This window comes from Rhinopithecus roxellana, chromosome 16 (genome assembly GCF_007565055.1).
Source record: "Rhinopithecus roxellana isolate Shanxi Qingling chromosome 16, ASM756505v1, whole genome shotgun sequence".
In the NCBI taxonomy this organism is placed as follows: domain Eukaryota; kingdom Metazoa; phylum Chordata; class Mammalia; order Primates; family Cercopithecidae; genus Rhinopithecus; species Rhinopithecus roxellana.
In genome coordinates, this window is record NC_044564.1 from 7,216,879 (window position 1) to 7,241,712 (window position 24,834).

General features: G+C 37.8%; 1 protein-coding gene across 5 annotated transcripts in view; it reads left to right on the forward strand.

The window, feature by feature from the left end:
- Window positions 1-24,834, forward strand: part of RABGAP1 (RAB GTPase activating protein 1) — a 168,077-nt gene that overhangs the window by 11,758 nt on the left and 131,485 nt on the right. The window contains exons 1-2 of one of the 5 annotated variants that reach the window (XM_030919533.1): window positions 4,084-4,122; window positions 4,392-4,590. In XM_030919533.1, coding sequence (XP_030775393.1) covers window positions 4,441-4,590 — 150 coding nt within the window. In that variant the 5' untranslated portion in view covers window positions 4,084-4,122; window positions 4,392-4,440. Of the gene's footprint in view, window positions 1-4,083; window positions 4,123-4,390; window positions 4,591-24,834 lie in introns of those variants that run through there. The other 4 variants (XM_010382465.2, XM_030919535.1, XM_030919534.1 and 1 more) reach the window with 4 other exon arrangements.

The window sequence follows — 24,834 nt, forward strand, 5'->3', positions numbered from 1 at the left end:
TATGATCACACTACCACATTCCAGCCTGGGCGACACAGCAAGAACCTGTCTCAAAAATACAAGCATCCTTGAACTTGCATCCACCAACCTGCGCTGTTGGTAATTGGACAAGGATCTGGGCTCGTCACTTCTATAAAAGAAGGAGACAAACTGAATGCCTACATACCAAATACCAGGCAATATGTATCTTATTTCAAATGGGGTAATAATCCTTATTCTATCTATCTTATAGAATTGTTAGGATGATAAAATGAGATAAAAATGTGTACATTTTATTCCTTTTTGTGATATATAAAGGATTTTTATTCAAAGTGCTATTTTGCTTTTATTTAGATATTAACAACTTAGAATGTGAAATTAGGAAATTAATTTATTTTTTCCTCAGTAAAGTGTTTCCCAACTAACAACCAAATTAATTCATACAGGCACTATAGACATAAGCCAAGAAGTAGAGATAGTATGAAGTATTTTAATTTGGATTACTTAAATCAGTTAATAACTTAAATTTTTTTGAATTTGAAGTTAGTTTTTGAAAAGCTATAACTATTGGGTGCTTATAATGTTTTTTGTGTATTGTTAAATGTTTTATATATAGTCCTCAGTAGTTTGTACACTAGCTCTATGAGATCGATAGTATAACCACCTCTATGGAAACTGAGGCTCGGTGTGACAGGCTCATACTATTAGTAGTAGAACCAGTATTTTTTTTTTTTTTTTTTGAGACGGAGTCTTGCTCTGTTGCCAGGCTGGAGTGCAGTGGCACGATCTCAGCTCACTGCAAGCTCCGCTTCTCGAGTTCAGGCAATTCTCCTTACTCAGCCTCCTGAGTAGCTGGGACTACAGGCGTGTGCCACCATGCCCAGCTAAGTTTTATATTTTTAGGACAGACGGGGTTTCACTATGTTGGCCAGAATGGTCTCAATCTCTTGACCTCGTGATCCACCTGCCTCGGCCTCCCAAAGTGCTGGGATTACAGGCACGAGCCACTGTGCCCGCCCAGAACCAGTATTTTAACTTAGGTTTTTCTTAACTCATAATTGTGTGCTTCAGCATCACAAATATGACCTCTGTTCTTTTTGTCAATTTATAAAAGGTGGCCTTACTTTCTCCTTGGGTGGCTCTTGCTCTTTTCCATCTTTATTTGCTATTTATCCTACTTCTTTAACAAATAGTTGAGCACCTGCTATGTGCCAGGCATTATTACAGGTGCCAGGGATCCAACACTTAATCAGACACAAAAATCCCTGCCCTCATGAACCTTAGGTTCTAGTTTACATTATACTTAAATTACTGAAATACATGTCAAGCGGTTATAGGTGCTGTGGAGAAGCGAAGTGGCAGTGCAGGGTGTTGGAGGGAGGAATTTTGATACTTTATTGTCAATGGGAATTAGAATTAAAGTCTGAAGGATGAAGAATTAGAGTAGGGGACTTCTTACGGTCACTGGTGTGAGTAGGGATTAAAAAGAAATCCCTTACAGTCTTGAGACAGAGGTTGTGAATCTCTAGAATTTGGCAGAAGTGCAGCAAGTTCTGGGATACCTCTTCATTGTGGAGGCCAGGGAATGGGTGGTTTTATCTATGTTTGTGGAGCTGATGGACTGCTCCCTCTTCACTTCTGTCCATGGAGGCCAGAGAAAAGGAATCTTATTGTATAATTTTTCCTGTACTACTTAGTGTTTTGATAAACCTCATTCCTGCTGAGTGATTCAGTCACTTTCAGTTGCCAAAACAAATAATAAAGTATTTTATAAGGTGTATTTTCCTATCACCTTCTCAAAGAAAGTAGGTGGAACTTTGAGCTTGCCGAATCTCAGTTCCTTAGTGTAATTACCAAAGTACATTGCTTTTGAGTCCAGAGTAGTGGTATACAAAGTTGTTAGTGTCTCTGAGACCAGAGCTTTAGACCACTTTCCCAGGCTCTCTGCCATCCAACTGTTAATCACATTATAAAAGATGGATAAAAGACTTAATTGATTGAGCATGAAAACTTAAAGTACAAATTTTGAAAAAAAGATAAAGACTCCTTTACCCAGTACTGAGTGTTTTGGGACAAGACCCAAATTTGTGGCATTAGAAAGGCTTCATAATCTAATGGAAAGAGTATAGCCTTTGGAGTCAGATAACTGGGTTTAATTTTTGACTTTGACTCTAATCACATTACATTGAATAAGTTACAACATCTCTCTAAGACTTAATTTCCGCATTTGTAAAATAGAGATGTGACAATTAAAAGGCACCATTAAATTATGAAACAACATAATAGATACTGTAGAAAAATCAAATGTAAAATGCTGTAGGAACAGATATAAGGGAAACAGTTCATTTGCTTCTGGGGTGGGAATGGGCAAGTGGACTGAGAAGACTACTAAGAGAGGGAGATTTTACATCATGAGTGATGAGTTGGAGCTGATTAAGTACAGAAGTGAGGAAACCACTTCAGGAAGAGAATCCTGGAAGGGCAAATATCTAAAGGAATAAAGTATATATCCTTAGCTAAGGTCTAAGTTAGTCCCTCTCCCAACATGTTCCCATAATTTTCTTTACCCTAAATCAGTACTTATTAGGTACGATTTGCCTCTGTTCTCTGCTAAAGTATAGATTTTGGGGCAAGGATCTATTTTCTTTTGTTTACCGTAGCTTGCTCTTTATACATTAATCACTCAATAAGTATTCATTGAATGAATTAAGTAAAACATTTTTCTTTGAATTTTTCAAAAGTACAATTTGAAATGTTTTTGAATGCCATGCTACGTATTTAGATTTGGTCTTATGAAATGCAGATGTGTAATAGCTATTAAACAGGGGAATTAGTTTAAATAAAAGGCAGCAGAGAGTCCAGGGTTCTAGCCTTAGCTGTGCCATTAACTGGTTAAATGACCTTTTCTCGGGGTTGCCATTTCTTTATCTAACAGTATTGATTTGTAAGGTTTTTTTTTTTTCCTTCTTTTTACCTTGCCATCAACTTGATTTTAGATTTCTAAGTTTTCTTCCAACTATAGTACTTAAGGATTGTTTAGTTTCTCCTGCCAGGTGTTTATATGTGGGCCTTTTAGGGGAAAATTGTGTTTGACACATGGTGTACGCTCCATAAATATATAATCAATGATCAAAAATCCAAAGCATAAATAAGGACTTCCCAGTCAGAAAATTAAACATATTTTTAGAACCTTACATCTCTGGGGTACTAGATGAACATGGAGCCATAGCTACTTTTGTTAGTTAAATCTCTGAGTGTAACATTATATTGTTTTGTTGATGTTTTCACAACCAAGTGAAACATTGCCACAAAGTTTGCAGAACTAGGTTTAAAAATGATGGTGAGTTTAAGTTTTATTCCAAGAGTCAATAAATAATTGAATGAATTTTCTTAAGCGACACTGCTTTATACTTTTTGCTAGGAATTTTTGGTATAAAACTCTTATTTGGGTAATGTTCATATTGAGCTGAGTTCTAAGAAACTGGTGTGGGAAGATGCAGTTTTTAATGAACTTCTCATTTCTTGCTTTGTAAGGTATTTCCCAGCTCTAGAATTTATGCTAAAATTTAACTGCCTTGAATTTTTTTCTGTTGGGTGTAAATGTGAAATTTGGCCTTTTAAAACCATGTTAGTATTTTAAACTTAAGTATCAATAATTCTAGGAAAACCTTATTGTACCCTCACAATAACTAAGTGCTTTCCTTTTCATTTACATTTTACAACTTTAAAAATTAGAGGGTAGGAAACAGAAGGCTAGACTGGGCGCGGTGGCTCATGCCTATAATCCCAGCTTTTTGGGAGGCCGAGGCGGGCGGATCATGAGGTCAGGAGATCGAGACCATCCTGGCTAACACGTTGAAACCCCGTCTCTACTAAAAATACAAAAAAAATTAGCTGGGCATGGTGGCGGCTGCCTGTAGTCCCAGCTACTCAGGAGGCTGAGGCAGGAGAATGGCATGAACCTGGGGGGCGGAGCTTGCAATGAGTTGAGATCGCACCACTGCATTCCAGCCTGGGTGACAAAGCAAGACTCTGCCTCAAAAAAAAAAAAAAAAAAAAGAAAAGAAAAGAAAACAGAAGGCTAATACTTATATCTTTTTGTAGGCTAAGACTTGAATTGCAACTTAGCCCAAAGAAATCACTGTAAGTACTTAGGGTTATCCTGAAGGGAATATGTTTTATTTATTTTTTTGAAGTCGGAAGTATCTTTGCCTTGAATAGCATGAGATTCCCTTTTTATCTGGAATAAAAAACAAAAACAAAAAAACCCTAAGCTATAAGTAGTGAAAGTCTTAGAAAAATATTTTTGAAGCATTTAAAAATAATGCAATATATGTTGTGTAAGAAGTAGAGTGTAATTGAATATCTGGCAGACATTCTATCTAAGTATCTTTATGGTTTTTGTTTTCCAGGCTTTAAAATATATTTAATCATTCATGTGTTGAGACTCATTCTTGAGTTATGGATGACAAGGCTTCTGTTGGAAAAATCAGTGTCTCTTCAGACTCAGTATCTACTCTTAATAGTGAAGATTTTGTCTTGGTTTCCAGGCAAGGAGATGAGACACCATCTACAAATAATGGAAGTGATGATGAGAAAACAGGACTCAAGGTAAAACTTCGTAACCTAAGTTTGTTTTGGTTAGCATTTCTAAGCCCATTGCAAAACTTGGCCTTAACAGAAAATGGATATGGGAGGAAAGTGAGAACATGGAAGTAATATACTTCTTTTTCTTTAATGTCAAAGAATTTTATTTAAACTTAGTGAGAAGTTTATATTTGATTAAAGATTTTCACTCTGATTAGCTTTTCCTAAATTTTTCAATACCCCTAAGTGTCAAAACTAGTGGTTATAGTATAAATATTTGTCATTTTAGTATTGTTTTCACTTTTCCATTGAACTACAAGTATTTGTTTTGTTTGGTCCTGGTTTACATAATGTAAGAGCACTGGCAGGTCAAAGATGCTATTTACGAAAATCCATTTTAGGATTATTGAAACAACTTTAAATACCTGGCCATTTTTGTTTATAATTTCTCAGCCACTATTACTTCTTTTCCAATGCCCTATTATTGTTCTACTCTTTATTGATATAAATAAAAACAGATTATCTGTTAAAGTTGTCATTTACACTATAAGTAGCTTTAAAAATACATTAACATCTTTTCATGCAACAGATGTTTACTAAGTGGTGGCTTATGTGCCAATTATTGTTCTAAATACTGGAGGTATAGTGGTGAACAACATAGGCAAAGCTCCCTGCCTTTCTAGAGCTTTAATTCTAATGGGGGAAATAGACTGTAAGCGAATAAGAAAATAAATATATCAAGTAAATTTAGGTGCTGTGAAGAATAACAAAACAGGATATGTGGATAAAGAGTGAACAACATTATGATTGTTCCTTGACTTTTAAAAATTTTTGTCAAAATGAGAACACTTGGACACAGGGTGGGGAACATCACACACCTGGGCCTGTCATGGGGTGGAGGGAAGGGGGAGGGATAGCATTAGGAGAAATACCTAATGTAAATGACGAGTTAATGGGCGCAGCACACCAACATGGCACATGTATACATATGTAACAAACCTGCACGTCATGAACATGTACCCTAGAATCTAAGGTATAATAAAAAAAAATTTTGTCAAAATTTTGAAAACTTACCAGGTGTTGTGGCTCACACCTATAATTTGGGAGGCCTTGGCAAGTGGATCACTTGAGCCCAGGAGTTGGAGACCAGTCTGGGGAACATGGCAAAACCCCATTTCTACAAAAGTTTAAAAAATTAACCAGGTGTAGTGGCACACACCTTTGGTCTCCCCTACTCAGGAGGCTTAAGTGGGAGGATCGATTGAGGCCAGGAAGTGGAGGCTGCAGTGAACCATGATCACACCACTGCGCTTCAGCCTGGGTGACAGAGTGAGATCCTGTCTCAAAAAAGAAAACAACCCTTACTCTTACTCAAATGTATAGAGGAATAAATAAAATACAGTAAAACTTAAAAAAATTAATAAGAGTGAATGACAGGTGCTGTTTTAGAAAAGGTCTTGAGATGACATTTGAGGTGAGGCCCAAATGAAGTGAGGAAGAAGGCCGTGGAAAAATCTGGGAAAAGAGCTTTCCAGTGGGAGCAGCAAATAGACCATGAGGAGAACCACCCTTGCTAGGACAGAGGTTAGAGCAGAGTGAACAAAGTAAAAAGCGGTAAAGGATGAGATCCATTAGTGGGCATGGGCTGGATTGTGTAGAACCCTGTGGAGCTTAGTAGGAACTGTGGGGCTTTGTAAAAAAAAAAAAAAAAAAAAAAATGGAAATGTTGGAGAGTTTTGAATGGAATCATGATCTAATTTATATTTTTAAAAGCTCACTGGTTAAGAGGGACTTGTAGGATGACAGCATGTTCTTTCTACTCCCCAGCAGAACTAGTGACAATTACGAAAATAAAACATTTAAGGTCTCTGAAAGTATTTTAAAGGAAATACAGCAAATGAAAAAACATTTATTCAAGAAAATTTACTAAAATTTGGTCAGAGCGGCAAGAACCTGTTATTGGTAACAAGACCTGCCCTTTCCTTACCGTATCCCAGCTGAGACAGTTGGTAACTCCTCTCCATATTGGTGTAGTGAAGAAGACAATAATCCCTGTCTCCCCACCGACTCCCATTCTGGGCTATCTTCCAGAGCAGGAGCAGGATATCAGTATTTCTCATCCTGCTTCCGCATGCCTGTTTCTGGCCAAGTGTGACTTAGAGTTGGGGGCCTCGTTTTTCCCCCCAGCCCCTTGCTGCCGGGACAGAGGCTTTACTTTGGGCAGAGCAACTAACCCTGGGGTGTCAGTGAGACACAGTGTGTTATTATCTCTACTTCCAGCTCCAAAGCCATGTCTCAGAGATTTTACCTGCAGGGAAAAGTTGGCCTTGAAGCAGCCTTCTTAAAGGAATGGGCTTCATTCATGACAGAGTGTAGAAAAGTTTAAGCCTAAGGTTACTCTAAAAAAAACAGTGGAAGTTGTGGTGAAAGGTAATTGGGGAAGATTGGTAGATTGATTGGACATTTAGACTTGACTATAGACATCCTAGTTTGCCTGAGGCAACTAGGGAAAAACACAGCTGGGAGGAGATCACCAAGGAACTTTCACTTGACCTCTGGAATTTTCACTTCAAAGTTACCCAAGTTTGATTGACTTAGCCTATGGAGCAGTTTATACTGTAGTGCATTGTTGAAGTTATTACAGCGGTCAGACAGCAATTAGTGTAATTTAACAAGCTAGATGTGGTCAGAGAAGCCAAGAGTCAGCGAGAGCCCTGCCCAAACCACTCTCATCCCAAAGTTACAGTGAGCAATCTCAAGTCCGAGCTCCCTGAGGAGCAACACCAGAGGCTTAACACTGGGAGTAGGACAATGGAATCTACAAAAATCAACTAGCCAGTCACCCAATAAAGAAGCATTAAACAATAACAAATCTTGCAGTGGGGAGGCCAGTACTCAGCATTGGTACTGTGTATTATCTGAAGTATCTAGTTTCTATCCAAAAACTGTAAGACATTCAGAGAAACAAGAAAATGTGACCCAGACATCCCGTTAAAAAAGCAAGCAACAGATACTACCTGTGAGAGTGACTGGTTTGATTTAGCACAGAGCTTTCAAGGTAGCCATTATTAATATATTCAACAAACTAAAGGAAATCATGGTTAAAGAAATTAAGGCGTGATGATAGTTTCACATGAAATAGAGAATATTAATAAACAGATAGAAATCATTTTAAAAAGAACCAAATGGGAATTCTGGAAAGGAAAATCACAGTAACTGAAATGAACTCACTTGTGGGGCACAACAGTACATTTCAACTGGCAAAAGAAAGAGTTAATGAACTTGATCAGTAGAAATTAAAGAACATGAAGAAAAACAATGTAGAAAAAAACAGGCTCAGAAAAATATGGGAAGCTATTAAGTGCGCCAACATGCTTGTAATAGGAGTATCAAAAGGAGAGGAGAAAGAGAAATGACTAGAAAAAAAATTTTAAGTAATATCCAAAAATATCCCAAATTTATTTAAAAACAGTAATTTATACAAAATACAAAAAACAATAATTATATAATATATGTGAAGTTCAGTGAACTCCACATGGAATAAATGCAAAGAGATTCACAAAAAGGAATATCTTGGTAAAAATGCTAAAAACCAAAGACAGGGAAAAAATCTTGAGAGCAGCAAGAGATAAGTGACTCATCAACTTACAAGGGAACTTTCCCATAAGATTTGTAGCTAACTTCTCAGCAAAAAAATGGAGGCAAGAAGCCAGTGGGACAACATATTCAAAGCACTTAAACAAAAAAACTGTTAATTAACGATTCTATGTCCAGCCAAGCTATTATTCAAAACTGAAGGTTCTTTGAAGTAAAGTGTTCTGAGGTAAAAACTCAGAGAATTTGCTGCTGGCAGACCCACCTTATAAGAAACACTAAAGGAAGTTCTTCAGGCTGAAAGCAAGTTACTCCAAATGATGATTTTAATCCACATGAAAAATCAAAGAGCACCAGTAAAAATAATTATGTAGTAATGACACTATAAATGCGTATTTTCTCCTTCTCTCTTGTGTTGTGTATATATCATGCATATCTATATAGGCACTTAACAGCTATAATTTTTCCTAAGAACTGTTGAAGCTGTATCCCATAAATCTTAGTATATAGTACTACATTTTACTGCAGTACTATATACTATGTATATAATATATTATTGGGCCTATGAGATGTGGAAATGTAATATAGTTGCCAATAATAGGAAAAAGGAGATAAGACAGGGACAGATCTGTGTTTCGGCTGGGAAATAACTCCATATAGTAACTCAAATTCATAAGAATAAATGAAGAAAACCAAAAATAATAAACAAGAAGGTTAATATAAGAAAAACTATAAATATACATTGGTTCTTTTCTCAACTTCTTTTAAGGTATATATAAAATTACATAAAGTAATAATTGTGATAGATTATTGTTGGACCTCTAACATTTATAGATATAGTGTGTATAGCAATACCACAAAAGGCAGGGGGAAGGGATTAGAGCTATGTGTGAATAATGTTTCTATTTCTCAGTGGAATTGAGTGAGTATAAATCAGATGCTCATTCTGATAAGATGTACATTATTTCAAGTCCAACAGAGCTTAAAGATTAAAAAAAAAAAAAAAAGTGGGGGGTAGTCCCAGCACTTTGGGAGAGTGAGATGGGTGGATTGCTTAAGCCCAGGAGTTTAAGACCAACCTGGGCCACATGGTGAAACCCCATCTCTACAAAAACAAACAAGCAAACAAAAAAACCCTCATAAATTAGCCAGGCATTGTGGTGTGTGCCTGTAGTCAGAAGGGGATTTGGGAGGCTGAGGTGGGAGAATTGCCTGAGCCCAGGAGGTTGAGGCTCTGGTGAGCCATGATCATACCACTGCATTCTAGCCCAAGTGACAGAGTGAGACCCTCTCTAGAAAAAATAATAATAAATAAAAATAGTACATTGTAAGTTTCTAGAGGAACTACCAAGGATACAAGTGAAAACATACATGGAAAAAAATCATTAAAGAAATGTAAATGCTACATTAGAAAACATTTACTAAGTCCAAGAGAAAGCAATAATAGAGGCACAAAAAAGACAATACACACTAAAAAATTATGAAGTTGGCAGTCCTGAATCCAGCTGTATCAATAATTAAATAAATTAATCAGTGTAATCAAAAAGGCAGATACTGTTAGATTGGATAAAAATATATGATCCAACTGTATGCTGTCTACATGATATACTTTAGGTTTAGAGATACAAATATATTTAAAAGGATGGAAAAATATAATGCAAACAACAATTGTACGAAAGCTGGATTGGTTGTTCTGATTTTAGACAAAACAGACTTTAAAACAAAAAACTTTACTAGAGATAATATATGAGTAATGACATTTTGTAATGAGAAGGATCAGTTCATCACAAACATCTAACAATTACATATCTAATAACCAAGCGCCAAAATGCATGAAGCAAAAACTGACAGAAATGAAGAGAAAATGGACAATTCAAGAATAATTGTTAGCCAGGCGTGGTGGCTCATGCCTATGATCCCAGCAATTCAAGAGGCTGAGGTGGGTGGACACTTGAGCTCAGGAGTTTGAGATCAGCCCGGGCAACATAGCAAGACCCTGTCTCATTTAAAAAAAAAAAAAATTGCTGAAGTTTATAATACACTGCTTTCAATACTGAAGGGGACAACTAGGCCGACCAATAAGGCCTTGTTGACACTTGTTGACATCCAAGAAGCCTTGGATGACACTGTGGACCAACTAGAGTTAACAGATCGCTGTAGAACACTCACCCCAACAATAGCAGAACATTCATTCCATTCTTTTCAAGTGTACCCAAAGTATTAATCCAACCATAAGGGCAGGAGACTATACATCAATAACAGAAGTAAAACCGAAAATTCACTAATTTGGGGAAATTAAACAACATACTTCTAAATAAGTCAAAGAAAAAAATCAAAAAGGAAATTAGAAAATACTGAGATGAATGAAAATGCAGAAACAATATACTAAGACTTACGGGATAAGTTTAAACAGTTCTTAGGGAAATTTATAGCTGTTAAGTGCCTATATTAAGAAAGAAGAAAGACCTAAACTTAATATTCTAACCTTCCACCTTAAGACCCTGGTAGAAAGGTACACTAACCTAAAACAATCAGAAGGAAGGAAAATAAAAGAACAGAAATTAATTAAACAGAAAAGCAATAGAGAAAAATCAGTGGAACCAGAAATTTATTTTTTGAAAATATCAACAAAATTGACAAAGCTTTAATTAGATTAAACACACAAAAAAGGACAATTTACTGGAATCATAAATGAAAGGGGATAGTACTGCTGATAATACATAGAATTATGAAGGAATACTAGAGTTGTGTGCCCATAAATAAGATAATTTAGATGAAATGTACAAATTTCTAGAGTGACACTAACAAAACTGATAAAATAGTCTGAACAGATCTATAACAAAGAGATTTAATTGGTAATCAAAAAAGTACCCCAAAGAAAACCCTAGACTCAGGTGTCTATACTGTTGAATTCTACCAGATACTTAATTAATATCTATTCTGCACAAACTCTTCTCTGCAATAGAAAAGTAGGGAATACTTCCCAACTTACTGTATGAGAACACCATTAGCCTGATACCAAAATCAGACAAAGACATCAAAGGGAAACTGCACACCAATGTCTTTAATGCATATGGGCACAAAAATCCTTGAAATACTAGCAAAGTGAATTTAGCTGGTATATAAATATAAAAAGGATTACATACCATGATCAAGTGGGAGTTATTCCAGGAATGTAAGGTTAGTTTAACATCTGAAAATTATTAATGTAATATACTGTATCTATAGAATAAAAAGCAAAACCCACATGATCATCTCATTAGATGCAGAAAAAGCATTTGCCAAAAATCTAACACCTTTTCATGAAAAAAAGAAATGAGAAAACTTAAACTAGAAATACAATGGAACATTTCAACCTGATAAAGGACATTTACAAAAAGCTCACAGGTAAAATCATACTTGATGGTGAAAGAGTGATTCTTTACCCCCTAAGTTTGGGAATAAGGCAAGGAGGTCTGCACTCACCACCAATCTTCAGCATTGTGCTAGGGCCAGGTGCAGTGGCTCATGCCTGTAATCCCAGCACTTTGAGAGGCTGAGATAGGAGGATCACTTGAGCCTACAAGTTTGAGAACAGCCTGGGCAACATACAGAGACTCCATCTCTACAAGAAAAAAAATTTTTTTAATTAGCTGAATGTGGTGGCATGCTCTTGTAGTCCCAGTTATTTGGGGGCTGAGGTGGGAGGATCGCTTGAGCCAGAGAGGTCAAGGCTGCAGTGCGTTGTGATCATACCCACTGCACTCCTACTTGAGCAACAGAGGGAGACCCTGTCTCTACTTAGAAAAAAAGATATTATCAAGAAAAGTGAAAAACAACAACAACAACAAAAATGCAGTGAAAGAATTTGTGAATGATAGTTCTAGGAAGTATAAAGAGCTAAACCATCAACTGCTGAATGGGTAAACAAAATGTGGTATACAATCGAATATTATTAAGCCATAAAATACTGATAGATGCTACAACGTAGATGAACCTTAAGAACATTATGCTGAATGACATGTCAGTCACAAAAGACTACAAATTACATAATTTCATTAATAGGAAATATTCAGAATAGGCAAATCTTTAGAGACAGAAAATTAGTGGTTGCTTAGGGCTGGTTGCGCGAGTCTGGGGGGAATAGAAGGGTGATAAGTTAAGGGTATATTGTGCTGCTTTTTACAATTTTTTTATTAAAAATTTTTTTTTTTTTTTTTTTTTTTTTTTGAGACGGAGTCTCGCTCTGTCGCCCAGGCTGGAGTGCAGTGGCCGGATCTCAGCTCACTGCAAGCTCCGCCTCCCGGGTTTATGCCATTCTCCTGCCTCAGCCTCCTGAGTAGCTGGGACTACAGACGCCCGCCACCTCGCCCGGCTAATTTTTTTTTTTTTTTGTATTTTTTAGTAGAGACGGGGTTTCACCGTGTTAGCCAGGATGGTCTCGATCTCCTGACCTTGTGATCCGCCCGTCTCGGCCTCCCAAAGTGCTGGGATTACAGGCTTGAGCCACTGCGCCCAGCCTAAAAAAAATTTTTTTGAGACAGAGTCTCTGTTGCCCGGGCTGGAGTGCAGTGGTGTGATCTCAACTTCCTTCAGCCTCCACCTCCTGGGTTCAAGTGATTCTCTTGCCTCAGCCTCCTGAGTAACTGGGATTACAGGCATACACCATCATGCCTGGCTACTTTTTGTATTTTTAGTAAACATGGGGTTTTACCATGTTGGCCATGCTAGTCTCGAACTCCTGACCTCTGGTGATCCGCCTGCCTTGGCTTCCCAAAGTGCTGGGATTACAGGCATGAGCCACCGCACCTGACCTGTGCCACTTTTTTGAGGTAATGAAAATGTTTTTAAATTGACTTTGGTAGTTGCATATATCTGTGAATATACTTAAACCATTGAGCATACTTTTTAAATGAATGAATTGTATGGTTTATGAATTGTATCTCTAAATTTTTTCTAAAAAAGCTTCCTGGACAATTAGCAGGAAAGGGGCAAGAGTGGTAGCAAGGAGAGCAGGGGTAAATGTGCTCTGATTCAGAAAATGTTTTGGTATTAGTGTGGGTAAATTAGATGTAGGGTATGAGGTAAAGAGTAGATGATTCCTAGATTTTGGCCTGGGCTGTTTAGTCTAATCCTGAGCTAAACAGTAATGGCATTACCTTAGTAATGGCATTATGGTTGGGTGCAGTGGCTCACGCCTGTAATCCCAGCACTATGGGAGGCTGAGACAGGCAGATCACTTGAGGTCAGGAGTTTGTGACAAGCCTGGCCAACATGGTGAAACCCTATTTCTACTAAAAACACAAAATTAGCCAGGCATGGTGGTGCAGCTTGTAATCCTAGCTACTTGGGAGGCTGAGGCAGGAGAATTGCTTGAACCCGGGAGGCAGAGGTTGCAGTGAGCCTAGATTGTGCCATTGCCCTCCAGCCCGGGTTACAAGAGTGAAACTCCATCTCGAAAAAATAAAAAAATAGTTACAGAATTAGATAAGACCACTCACAATGTGAGTGTAGATATTGAAGAGACAAGTGATAACAGTTGGTTCTTGGGATATTCCAATACTCAGAGATTGAGATGAATCTCTGAATTCATCACCACTGCACCCAACCATAATGTCATAGCTTTAAATAGCAAGTAAGTACTATTGATGGCAGCTACAACCAACCTCTCCTTAGTATTAGTCTTGTACATCCAACTATCAAACAAACCAACTATCAAACTGACATCTCCAAAGAGATAGCTAAAAGTCAACTCAAATGTAATATATTCTCCTGACCCAATTCTTGACTTACCGTAATTTCTCTTTCCCATCTCAGTAAATGGCATTACTAAGGTAATGCCATTACTGTTTAGCTCAGGATTAGACTAAACAACCCAGGCCAAAATCTAGGAATCATCTGCTTCTCTTTACCTCATACCCTACATCTAATTTACCCACATTAATACCAGAACATTTTCTGAATCAGAGCACATTTACCCCTGCTCTCCTTGCTACCACTCTTGCCCCTTTCCTGCTAATCGTCCAGATAACAGTTGGTTCTTGGGGTACTCCAATATTCAGAGATTGAGATGAAGAGAAATCAGCAGAAACAACTGAGAAGAAATAACTCATAAGATATAAGAAAACGCAGGTATATTACTTCGTTTTCACACTGCTGATAAAGACATACCTGAGACTGCGAAGAAAAAGAGCTTTAATGAACTTACAGTTCCACACGTCTGAGGAGGCCTCACAATCATGGCAGAAGGCAAGGAGGAACCAGTCATGTCTTACCTGGATGGCAGCAGGCAAGAGAAGAGAGAGCTTGTGCAGGAAAACTCCCGTTTTAAAAACCATCAGATCTCGTGAGACTCACTATCATGAGAACACGAAAGACCTGCCTTCATGATTCAGTTACCTCCCTCCAGGTTCCTCCCACAATACGTGGGAATTGGGGGAGTTACAATTCAAAATGAGATTTGGGTGGGGGGCACAGCCAAACTGTATCACTGTGAGAGCAGAATTCCTTGAAAGACAAGTGGCAAAGGTGTTTCAAGAAAGCAGTAGTGATCAGGTATGTCTGATTTGGCTAAAAGATTGATTTAGATAATAAGTGAAAAATAACAAGATGCAGGCCTTGGGAGCCCTCAAGAATAATGAGTTTTTTGGAGAGAGTAGACTGTAGTAAGGTTAGTGTGGGTTCATTAGTAAATAGGAGATGAGAAAGAAGGGGAAATAAAGATAGACAACTTTTTCAAGGACTTTTGCTATAAAATGAGGGCAGAAAAATTGAGTGGTAGCTGCAGGGGTTATGGATTTTATTATATTGTTAGGAATTATTTAGTAAAAATGGTATGTTACTAGTATGAAGGAGAGCAGAATCTTTGATTGGGAAAAAGAGTTTCTTGTGTGTAAGTAGAATAGTTAGCCTAGGAACAGTTTCTAGAAATTAAGGCAGTAGTAAATATGCAAGTAAATCCAACTTGTCTCCTTTTGGATTTCCTCCATTTGAAAATTTTCTTATAAGTTTTCAAAGTAGTTTGACTTACTCTTCCTGTTTCTACTTTGATTGATCATTTATGTTACATGGGGGGGAACCCTCAGGTATCTTCCAGAGAACTTCTTTTTTTGCTCTCTCTTATGTCTTTTTTTTTCCTTAAAAAAAGCTTTTTTTTTTTTTTTTTTTGAGATAGAGTTTCCCTCTTGTTGCCCAGGCTGGAGTGCAGTGGCATGATCTCCGCCTCCCGGGTTCAAGTGATTCTCCTACGTCACCCTCCTGAATAGTTGGGATTACAAGTGCACACCAGCACGCTTGGCTAATTTTTTGTATTTTTAGAGAGACGGGGTTTTACCATGTTGGCTAGGCTGATCTTGAACTCCTGACCTCAGGTGATCTACCCGCCTTGGCCTCCCAAAGTGCTGAGATTACAGGTGAGAGCCACCATGCCTTGCTGTTTTTCTTAATTTTTAATTTTTGTGGGTATATAGTAAGTGTATTAATTATGCATTAATGTGTGTATATGCATTACATGAGACATTTTCATACAGATGTGCAATGAGTAATAATTACATCAGGGTAAATGGGGTATCCATCACGTTAAGCATTTATTCTTTGTGTTACAAGCAATTCAATTCTACCTTTTTTTTTTTTTTTTTTGAGGTGGACTCTCACTGTGTTGCCCAGGCTGCAGTGCAGTGGTGTGATTGCCGCTCACTAAAACGTCCACTTACTGGTTTCAAACGATTCTCATACCTCAGCCTCCTGAGTAGCTGGTACTGTAGGTGTGCACCACTATGCCTGGCTAATTCTCACAATTGTAGTAGACGTGGGGTTTTGCCATGTTGGTCAGGCTGGTACTGAATTACTGGCCTCGGGTGATCTGCCTGCCTTGGCCTCTCAAAGCACTAGGATTACAGGCATGAGAAACTGTATGCAGCACAATTATACTCTTTTAGTTATTTTTAAATGTACAATTAAATCATTTTTTACCAGCACTGTTATACTCTTTTATTTTTTATTTTATTTTGTTATCATTATTATTTTTGAGGCAGAGTCTTGCTCTGTCACCCAGGCTGGAGTAAAGTGGCAGGATCTTGGCTTACCACAATCTCCGCCTCCCAGGTTCAAGCGATTCTCCTGTCTCAGCCTCCTGAATAGCTGGGATTACAGGTGCGTGCCACCACTTCCGGCCAATGTTTGTATTTTTAGTAGAGATGGGGTTTTGCCATGTTGGCCAGGCTGGTCTCGAACTCCTGACCTCAGATAATCTGCCTGCGTTGGCTTCCCAAAGTGCTAGGATTACAGGTGTGAGCCACCGCCCCCGGCTAGTTATTTTTAAATGTACAATTAAACCATTTTTACTGTAGTCACCCTATTGTGCTGGCAAATACTAGGTCATATTTATTCTTTCTATCATTCATTTGTCTTGTTTACCAGAAAGAAATACCTGTATAGTCATGTACTGCATGACAACATTTCGGTCAACAACCAACTACATGTATGAAGGTGGTCCCAAAAGATTATAATACCGTATTTTTATTGTACCTTTTCTGTGTTTAGATATGTTTAATACATACATACTTACCATTGTGTTATAATTGCCTACAGTATTCAGTATAGTAACATGCTACACAGGTTTGTAGCCTAGGAGTAACAGGCTCTACCATACAGCCTAGGTTTATACTTGGCTATGCTTCGTAGGTTTACGTAAGTACACTCTGTGATGTTCATACAACAGAACTGCGCAACAGTGCATTTCTCAGAATGTATCCCTGTTGTTAAGCAATGCATGATTGTGTTTTGTAGATGAGGAAATTGAGGAACATGTTCTCCAAATTTAAAATATTTCCTTTGTGTGTTTTAATTTCATTATATCTGTATGTTATGTAGGGTTATTATATATAGAACTGGAATTGAGGAATAATTAAAATTGTTAAATCTATAAGGTCTGTCATCAGAGGAAGGTATAATAGTGTTACTGGAGATACCTTGTGCAGTAGTACTCTCCTTTTTGAAACCTTGTATCGTTTCTCGGCCTCCAGTAGAGTGACTAACGAAATGACTTAAAAAAGAAAAGATTTATAGAGCATCTTATCTACCTTCCTAACAATTTTTTTTTTTTTTTTTTTTTTTTTGCCATTTCGATGTGGTATAATATGGCATTTAAAACATTTTATTTTGTTTTATTTTGTAGAGGCAAGGTCTTCATATGTTGCCCAGACTCATCTCAAACTCCTGGCCTCAAGTGATCCTTCCACCTTGGCCTCCTAAAGTGTTGGGATTATTGTTGTGAGCCACCACGCCTGGCCAACATGACATTTAATAAATTCCAAGGCTCTCGAGTTTTGTTTGTTGAGACAGGAGTTTTGCTCTGTTGCCCAGGCTGGAGTGGAAGTGGCACAATCTCTGTTCACTACAACCTGCGCCTCCTGGGTTCAGATGACTTGTGCCTTGGTCTCCTGAGTAGCTGGGGTTACAGTCGTGCCAGTGTGCCACCATGCCCGGCTAATTTTTTTTTTTTTTTTCTTATTAGAGAGGGGGTTTCGCCATGTTGGCCAGGCTGGTCTTGAATTCCTGGCCTCAAGTGGTCCTCCTGCCTCAGCCTCCCATTGTGCTAGGATTACAGGTGTGAGCCATTGTGCCAGGCCCTGGAATTTTTCTTTTGTTTCTGTTTTAGTGCTAACATTTATCCTTGGGACATAAACTTCAAAGTGGAACCGTGAGCTGGGTGTGATTGTGTGTACCTGTAGTCCCAGCTACTTAGGAGGCTGATGTAGGAGGATTGCTCAAAGCCAGAGGAGTTCAAGGCTGCAGTGCTCTAAAAGCATGCCTGTGAATAGCCACTGCAGTTCAGCCTGGGCAACATAGTGATACCCTGTCTCAAAAAAGAAATTTTTGTTTTAAGCTTTTAGATTCAGGGGGTACATGTACAGGTTTGTTACAAATGTATATTACATGATTCTGAGGTTTGGGGTACAATTAAACCCAGGTAGTAAGCATAGTACCCAATAGATAGTTTTTTCAACCCTTGTCCCCCTGTCTCCTTCCCTTCCTACCTTTTGTTGCAGTTCTCAGTGTTCATTGTTCCCATCTTTATGTCCATGTGTACCCACTGGAAAACACGTTTTACAAGTCTGTCACTATTCCACCCCAAAACTCCAAAAGTCCCAACTGAGTGTCTTGTTGAAAGGTCATTTGACAGCTGGTAATCTACCACAGGATAAGAATTCCCATTTTTGAAAATACGATAACCTACACAGCCTAAGAAGTTTCCAATATAAAATAATTAGGAAAGCTGGCTGAAATGTAACACCTTTTTAATTGCCTAGCTGTATTTACAAGAAAGTAATGACAGTCTTCAAGGAACAAAAACAAAGAGGGAACTGAAAGCTTTAACTATACATATGGGCTAACATTTGGTCTGCACTGAGGAATTTGCTATTCTTTATAACCAAAGTGCTTGGATTTTGATAACTATGTTGGGCAAGAGGTAAGGCCTTGGGTTTAGAGAGAGAGGTGTTGGAACTGAGATCTCCTCATAAAGTGTACTCAGGGGCTACATCCTAACTTGAAAGGATAAGGGTAGAAATTCTACTTGTAGTCACAGGAAGAACATAAGGAAACTTACGTTTCTTAGCTTGGACATTAATTTGGAGGAGGGTCTTGCTGGAAATTTGTTCCCACAGGCTTGCCTTCATGTATGTTTAGAGTTTGAATTTACACTACTTTATGTTCCTTGATTGGTAATACTCTAGGCACCTTACAGAAGCAATTGCAGAACTACTCTGGAAGAACATGCTTGCCACTCAGGCTATGTGGTATTCCCCCAGATAACCCTCTTAAAACAGAGCACACAATCCAGAATTTACAAATATATATAAAGAATAACTTATTATGAGCAAGTTAGCAAACCCCAGCAAAATTGAATTCCACTAGAACTTGGGCATTCGAATTATTAGGTATAACCTTAAGGGAAATTTGATTAAAATAATTAAAGACTTAAAATTAGAAAACATTTAAAAAGAACAAAATATCAAAGAAATTTAAAAATTAAGCCAACTGAAACTAGAATTCTACAATTAAATTTAGAGCCAGTGAAATTAAAAGTGCAGCAGATGTGTTAAACAGCAAACTACACATGGCTGAAGAGAGAATCAAATACCTGGAAAATGGATCTGAAGAAATTATCCAGAAGATAGCATTGAAAGATAAGATATGAAAGACCACTTAAGAGACGTGAATATTAAGATGAGAAGGGCCAACCATCTTAAGTGTTCTATAACAAGAGAATGGGGAAGATGAAAGAAAATACTTGAAGAGATAATAGTTGAATATTTTCCAGAAGTGATAAAAAATATAAATCATTGGCATCAAAGAACACAGTAAGTCCCAAGAGGAATGATAGTGGAACTAGAAAACATCATAGCCAGAGAGAAAATAATAAAAGGCTAAATGAGAATAAAGATGAACTGGATTTGGTGCCTGTATTTAAGTTGCTTATAGCTTGGGGTAGATGACAATTATTAAACACCTTGTTACGTTTGTTTCTATTAGTCTTTCCTTTGTAACAAATTACCTCTGCCCTGTTTTAGTGGCACATGTCTGTAATCCCAGCACTTTGGGAGGCTGAGGCCAGAGGATCACTGGAGCCCAGGAGTTCAAGACCAGCCTGGGCAACAACAGTGAGACCTTGTCTCTTTTTTTAAAAAAAATAAAAATAGTAAGAAGAACCCCCAAATTGCCTCAATACTCAGTGGGTTAAAACAGTTGATTTCTCTTGATTTTGTGATTGACTGGTTAGTTTTTGCTGATCTTGCACTCATACAACTTCATTCATCTGGTGGGTCGGGTGGGGACAGGGCTTAAGTAGGATGGCTGGGTCTTCCTCCATGTAGTCTCTCATGTTAGGCTTCTTCACAGCATGGTAGTCTCAGGACAAGAGTAGCAGCTATAAGGCCCTTAGGGCTGAGGCTTAGAAATTATACCACATGGATTCTGTTGTTCAAAGCAAGTCACAAGTCCAGTTCTTATTCAAGGTTTTGGGTAAATAGGCTATATCTCTTGATTGGAGGTGCTGTAGAGATTCTCTGGCCATATTTAATTTTCAACATCAGTATAGTTAGATGAATGCTGTGGTATAGACAAGCAAAGGGTGATACAGAACAGAGGATGGAAACCTAACTCAGCTTGAGGGAAGGGTCAAGGAAGGCTTCTTGGAGTTGGTAATGCTTTAGGTAAGCCTTTTAAAGAAAAGTGTTACGTGATGGTGTGGTTATAGAAAACATAGAGGTATGGCTGGGCATGATGGCTCACACCTGTAATCCCAGCACTTGGGGAGGCCGAAGTGGAAGGATAGCTTGAGCTCAGGAGTTGGAGACCAGCCTAGGCAATATAGTGAGACCCCATCTGTTAAATACATAGAGATATATTTCTTTTTTTTTTTTTAATGTAGTCATCCATAAGCAGGTATTTTTCTTAATAAAATGTTTTGACAGCTCATATCAAAATGTGAGAACTCTCCATAAAAGCAAAACATGTATTTTCTCCATCTGCCTGACGATATGTTCCTCTCAGTTGAGAATCTTAGCTCTTACCCAGACATACTCTATAAATACTGGTTGGGGATGCTTTGATGAACTAGTGTTTCTTACGCAGAAAGATCTGTTAATTTTTAAAACTCTTTAATCCTCATAGAGCTTTCTTCTTGAAAAATATAATTGATATTATTTAGATGGAAGAAAATTGCCAAACTTTATTAGGATAGCAGATAACAAAAGTCACTCTATCTCAGTAATGCCGAAACTGATCTTCTGATTTGGCTTCTGATAACTGCTTTTTTAGAACCTGATAATCTGCTGGGCGTGCTGGTTCATGCCTATAATTCCAGCACTTTGGGAGGCCGAGGTGGGCAGATCACCTGAGGTCAGGAGTTTCAGACAAGCCTGGCCAACATGGCAAAACCCCATTTCTACTAAAAATACAAAAATTAGCCGGGCGTGGTGGCGCGTACCTGTAATCCCAGCTACTTGGGAGGCTGAGGCAGGAGAATTGCTTGAATCTGGGAGGCAGAGGTTGCGGTGAGCTGAGATCACGCCACTGCACTCCAGTCTGGGCGACAAGAGTGAAACTTCGTCTCAAAAAAAAAAAAAGAAAAGAAAAAGAACCTGCTAATCTTGTCTTCTGTAATGCTTGATCTTTTATTCAGCGAAGTTACTGAACATGAACTCAGTATAATTAAGAGGGTTAGAGTGGTGGTGGTTGTGGAGACACATCAGTAAATATGTCGTCATGATACAATTCATCATGTACTAGAATCTAGGTATGAGCGAACTGTGTGAGAACGTAATTGTTGCCTAAAGAAGAAAAGAAAGGTTATGTGTAGTAGGTGATAGTTGAGAAAATATTAAGAATGTCCTGTACAAAGAAGTGAGTCTGTAATGTGGTAACATGCAGAAGCTTGAGAGAACATGGAGTCAAGACTACTGTATGTAGTAGAATTGATTGTATTTGCTTTTCTTTTCCTCCCAAGATACAAATGGCCTTGTCTTTTTTTTTTTTTTTTTTTTTTTTTTTTTTTAGTTATAATAATATAACTGCTTGATATAGAAAACCAGACAGTAAGAGAAGTAACTAAAACCCAGCCATGGCCAGATGCTGTGGGTCATGCCTGTAATCCCAGCACACTTTGGGAGGTGGAGGCAGGAGGATTGCCTGAGCCCAGGAGTTCTAGAACAGCCTAGGTAATATGATGGAACCCTGTCTCTATTTTAAAAATAAAAAGTTAAAATAAATAAAAATAAATAAAACCCATCCATAATCCCACTACTTAGTGAAACAGTCGTAAATATTTTGGGCCTGTCTTCAGTTGACTTTTCAGGATAAATTCACAAGCTGCTGTTCTTTCCCTTCCTCTTTTTCAAAGTATTACTAGAAATTCCTAATGGTAACTTTATGTTGTTTGGTTCTTTCTTCATACAGTAAGATAAAGAGACTGATAATCAGAACAGCCATGGTTTGTAAAGTAAATCATAAATTTACTGATTTAACAAGGATCACAGAATGAGTGTGTGAGCAGGTTTGAGATTAGTAACTAAATCTTCAGATATCCAAATTGGGCTTTTGGTTATTTTGTGTCATGTATTCTGACACAGCTAAGGTTATTTAGTGTTATAAGTAACATACGTACTTCTTTATTGCTCAACTTTTACACTGAACTCAGCAGTATTACTCAATTTGAACCATTTTCATTTGTGTTTTTGCTGCAGTAGGATTAAAATAGTGGAAACTGTAGATCATCAGGAATTTGTCTTTAATTTTCTGATCATCTAGGGACTTCTCAAGCACAAACTGTCCTTTCCTAAGCATGTTTTCTTGAGGGCCTAAATATCCCTCAGAAAAGGATCCCAAACTGCCTGAAGTAGCTTTGTGTAACTGGCAAATCAAGTGGGGCCAAGTTGGTATTGTTGCAGTGAAAGGAAACAAGGACTATAAAATTAGAAGTAGAAAATTGAAACCAGGAAATGACTCTGGATTTTGCCTTTGGAATATTTTGTCCTTTGGTTTCATAAATGCAGTTTTGCGCTCAAGGAAACAGACTTGTAGCCAATTCTACCATATAAGTTATAGCCCTTATTTGATATATTTAGAAAGGACAAATGTTATTCCAATATGCTGCTTTTGTACATGAATAGTAGATGTGTTCTTAGAGTTCTTTGGGTCACGAAAAGTAGAACTACTTGCTTTCTAAGTTTATTGTTTGTTTTCAAACCTCAACTCTAATAGGGGGATCAGAGTTTCTTTAGAAAGAGCTGAGCGTGGATACCAACACTTATTGGATGGTAACTATTTGGCAGGTACTGTGGTGTGAGAGTTTTAAATGAGATAGTTCTGTAAAAACCACTCGATACAGTGCCTGAAATATACGTAAGTGCCCAATAATGTTATCAAACCCTAATAACAGTCCGGTGAGATAGATATTAACATCTTCATTTTAGAGATGAGACAGTTGGGGCTCCCAGACATTAATTTGCCCTCAGTTACAGAGTTAATGTCAGAGCAATGTCCCAAAGCCAGATCTGTCTTACTTGGGAGCCCAAGTATGGCTCCTAAGTTCAGTTGCATAAGCTTTGCACAGTACAGTTCTCATGAGAGCCATTCACATGATTCATGCTGTGAATGGGGGGCCTCTTGGAGTTGTGCCACAAAACAACTCTGAGCCCAGTTTTTTTTTTTTTTTAGTACCACCTTGCTATGTAAGCAGAATTATGAAGAAACGATTCATCATGCAGTCTTCATCCCTGCACACGTTTATGTCTTATGTTTATAGTAGTTGCTAAATGCTCAATTGGCCTCTTTATGTTTATTGTTTTCCTTCACAATTCAGGACTTTCCTAAAGAACTTTTCCTTCCTTTTAATGTAGAGTACATGGAAATAAACACAAATAAACACAAATCTAAATGTAATTCTTAGTTGTACTATTCCTAAATATTTGTTTTGCTTTTTTTGTCTTCATATTTGTGCTAAATTACATTAGAAGTCTTTGTTGGACTTCAAAATATATTGTTTGTGTTTTGCACTGGGCTCTTTGGTCTTGCCCGGTATTCTTATTGCAAATGTTAGACCTTAATGATACTTGCTCAGAATAATGAAAAAAGATGGTATTTGTTTTTGTTTTTGTATTTTAGTAGATAAAGCTAAAGTCATTCAAATTTCCTTTCGATAATTAAACCAAAATTTGTAGATATTCAGTATTCAAGTAGGATAAAATCATACTGCTTTGGCTTCCATTCTTTGCATTTCTAACATTCAGTTCAGTAAATGTGTATTTCAGGTGTATTCTGTCCCAGTCACTATCTGAAGCTTTGGGGATATAAACATAATTTAACAAACAGTCTCTGCCCAGTATGGTTCAAGGGACTCTCTAAATAAATATTTTCTAGAACAAGTAGCAATGCTAGAATAAACACGTATGCTAATATTATGGTAACCCTGAGAAGAGAGTGATTAAATCCTGTCTAGAAGGGTTAAGATCTCCCAGAGGAGGTAACAAAATTTAAGGTTGGTCTTAAAGAATACAAAGAAGGAGAGGATGGCTTTCCAGGAAAGGAAACACTCTATGCAAAGTGTGGGTGCTTGAAAGTTTATGATGTGTCCTGAGAAAGTTGAGTAGTTTGCTGTGGCTAAGTGACTGGAAAGGTAGATTGAGCAGAGTTGTGAAAAGACTCATAGGATATACTTACGAATTTGGCTTTATCTTGTGGGCATTGAGGAACCATGGAAGGATTTAAAAACAAGGCAGTGCTTGATCACAACTAAGATTGGCAATTATAAGTTGAATGGTGGCCATATATGAAAGAGGAGAGAGAGAAGGAAGGCAGGCAAACTACTAACTTTGTGGTAGGCTTTTGTAAAATGAAAGAGGTTGTACTAAGGTATTAGCTATGCAGAGAAGATAGAAGAAGGAAAAAATGGACAGACAAGGGTCAGTAGGATTTGTGAGTTACATGGGAATGAGAGAAATCAAGGATGATTGTAATTCTTAATTTGGCCATGGAGTGAATGGTAATGCAACTGATTGATTAAAAAAGGATGCAGGAGGGCTGGGTGTGGTGGCTCATGCTTGTAATCCCAACAGGGAGGCCAAGGCGGGCAGATACTTGAGGCCAGGAGTTTGAGACCAGCCTGGCCAACATGGTGAAGCCCCATCTCTACCA